Below are 2,129 nucleotides of genomic sequence, written 5' to 3'. Positions count from 1 at the left end.
CGGTCACCGCCGCCCCCGCCGGCGGCGCGCACGTCATCCCAGCGGAAGGCCGCGGGCCGGCTGCGGAAGCTGTACGTGTAGTTGGCGGTCAGGTAGATCTTGAACACGTGCACCAGCGCCTTCACGAAGCAGACGACACACATGGGCGTCGAGGCTACCGGGCGCACCGCGTGAGCCTTAACGCCCGCTCGCCAGGCCCGGGGCGCGGCGGGAGGCGCAGGCCTGGCTCGGCGCGGGGCTGCAGTCTTGGGACATGCCTCCTCAGGGCTTGGCCCTAATGGCCTTTATGACCTGGGCCTTTCTGGGCGAGAGGAGGCGGCCTGTGCCCGGCGCGGACCAGCTTTGTGAGTCATTGTTGCTGGGCAAAGAGGCGACACCCTGTGATGGGCGCACAAAGGGCTCCCAGGCAGCTTGAGTTCTGCCCCGCCTCCAGGATTCCAGACCTGGGACCCTGCGGGGGCCACATCCTCTCGGGGCCGAGTTCACCCGCCTTTCCTCACACCTGGAGAGGCATCCGCCCGCCTCCTTAACTGAAGGCCACAGACAGGCTGGAGATCGACAGCTTTAACCTGGTCCTGGTCAGAAGCGGGCGACAGGAGGCGGAGGGGTCTCACTGGGGCAAACAGCACATGGCTTCCCAGGGCCCTGATCTAAGCTGGCTGTGGCTCCCTCTCCCACTTCGTGAGGTACCCACGTTGGTGGGAAGGGGAGCCAGGGGCCAGAAGAAGCAGGTCTGGTGATCGTTCTGTGTGACAGTTTGCAAAGACAAGGGAGTCTCCTGAAGAAGTCTGGGGGTGGCAGTTCCCTGCCCAGGCAAGCGCTGGGTAGCCGCGGGCCAGACCTCCCCGTGCACAGTGGGGCAGCCCAGGAAATCCAGCATCTATATCACCCCGGGGTGGGCGGGCAAGAGTCTGCCCCTGGGGCTGCTGCTGGAGCAGCCAGACGGTGCGTGCTCATGGCCTTGTCCTCCCCTCCACAGGAAAGGGGCTGAGCTCAGGCTGGAAACCCCCCAACCTGTTCTGGATCCTGTTTCCACTGGTGCCAGCGGAGGCAGTGGCCTCCAGGTAGCTACTGCCTGGCCAGTTCCTCATTTTCAGGCCCTGGCCAGCCCTTCTTCCCACTCCTCACTCAAACCACCCCGCAAGCTGTGCCTTCCTCTTTGCGGGAGGACTCTAGTGGGTTCCCTGTTTCCTCGTGCCCTGGAGAGGGGAAGCCCACCTGAGGGCAGAGGGGGCAGGGTTAGAGCCGAGCTCTGAGGGTGCACTCAACAGTGGCCTGGTTCTAGAGCAGGGGATTTGGCAAACGCAGCCCGGGAGCCAGACCTGCCTCACAGACCCCAGCATTCTGGGAAGAGGGCCCCAGGCTCTGACAAGCGTTCTCTGCTCTCCCGCTCTGTGTATCTGGGTCCACTGCCAGCCCAGTCAGCCCCCACCAGGTTAGGGAAGCAGAGCTGAAGACTGTTAGGGTCCTTGGGGGTTGGGAAGCAAACTGAGTGAGTGAAATGGGAGGGCTAAATTGGGGGTTTCCAGGTAAAATACAGAATGTCTAGTTAAATTTGAAGTTCAGATAAACAATAAATATTTTTTGAGTATAAGTTTGTGCTAGATATTGCATGTGACATACTTCTATTAAAAACTTGTTTCTCAGAAATTCAACTCTAACTGGATATCCTGTTTTTAGGTTTGTTTGTTATTTTTTGCTAAACCTGGCAATTCCACCCCTGGTGTCCCTCCCCCCAACCAGCTGAGATCCCGTTTCCTGATTATCCAGCTCATACCCCAGGTTGGGCTGCTCTGCTCATTCATCAGGGCCTGAGGGCCAGGAGGGTGTCTCAGGGTACGCTGGTGCACCCCTCTTGCTCCCTCTACTCTGCAAGCACCCCACCTCCACCCTGGGTCCCGGCTGGCAGCAGCAGGGGCAGCTGGGAGACTGCCCCAGGAGGGGCCCCACAGGGTACTGCACCGGGGCTCAAGGGGTGGGTATAGCTGTTGCCCATGTAGATTGGTGGGCCTGGTCCTGAAATGTCCACCCTGGCCCTTTGGTTAGGAGTGGTGGTGGAGAATTTGGGGGAGAGTGAGTGGGGGCATTTACCTGCCCAGCAACCTCATTCATAAACTCGGATGCTGTTT

General features: G+C 60.2%; 1 protein-coding gene across 1 annotated transcript in view; it reads right to left on the bottom strand.

Moving 5' to 3' along the window:
• The window catches only part of ABHD16B (abhydrolase domain containing 16B), a 2,781-nt gene extending 2,512 nt beyond the window's left edge, over window positions 1–269 (bottom strand). The window contains 1 exon segment of the mRNA XM_077756821.1: window positions 8–269. Within this exon segment, the coding sequence (XP_077612947.1) occupies window positions 8–143 (136 nt within the window). The 5' untranslated portion in view covers window positions 144–269.
• Between the last annotated feature and the right edge of the window lie 1,860 nt (window positions 270–2,129).

The sequence above is a fragment of the Crocuta crocuta genome, unplaced genomic scaffold (assembly GCF_008692635.1).
Source record: "Crocuta crocuta isolate KB4526 unplaced genomic scaffold, BGI_CrCroc_1.0 scaffold613, whole genome shotgun sequence".
Lineage (NCBI taxonomy): Eukaryota > Metazoa > Chordata > Mammalia > Carnivora > Hyaenidae > Crocuta > Crocuta crocuta.
The sequence above is the reverse complement of the archived record's forward strand: the minus strand, read 5'-3'. Positions and strand labels throughout refer to the sequence as shown.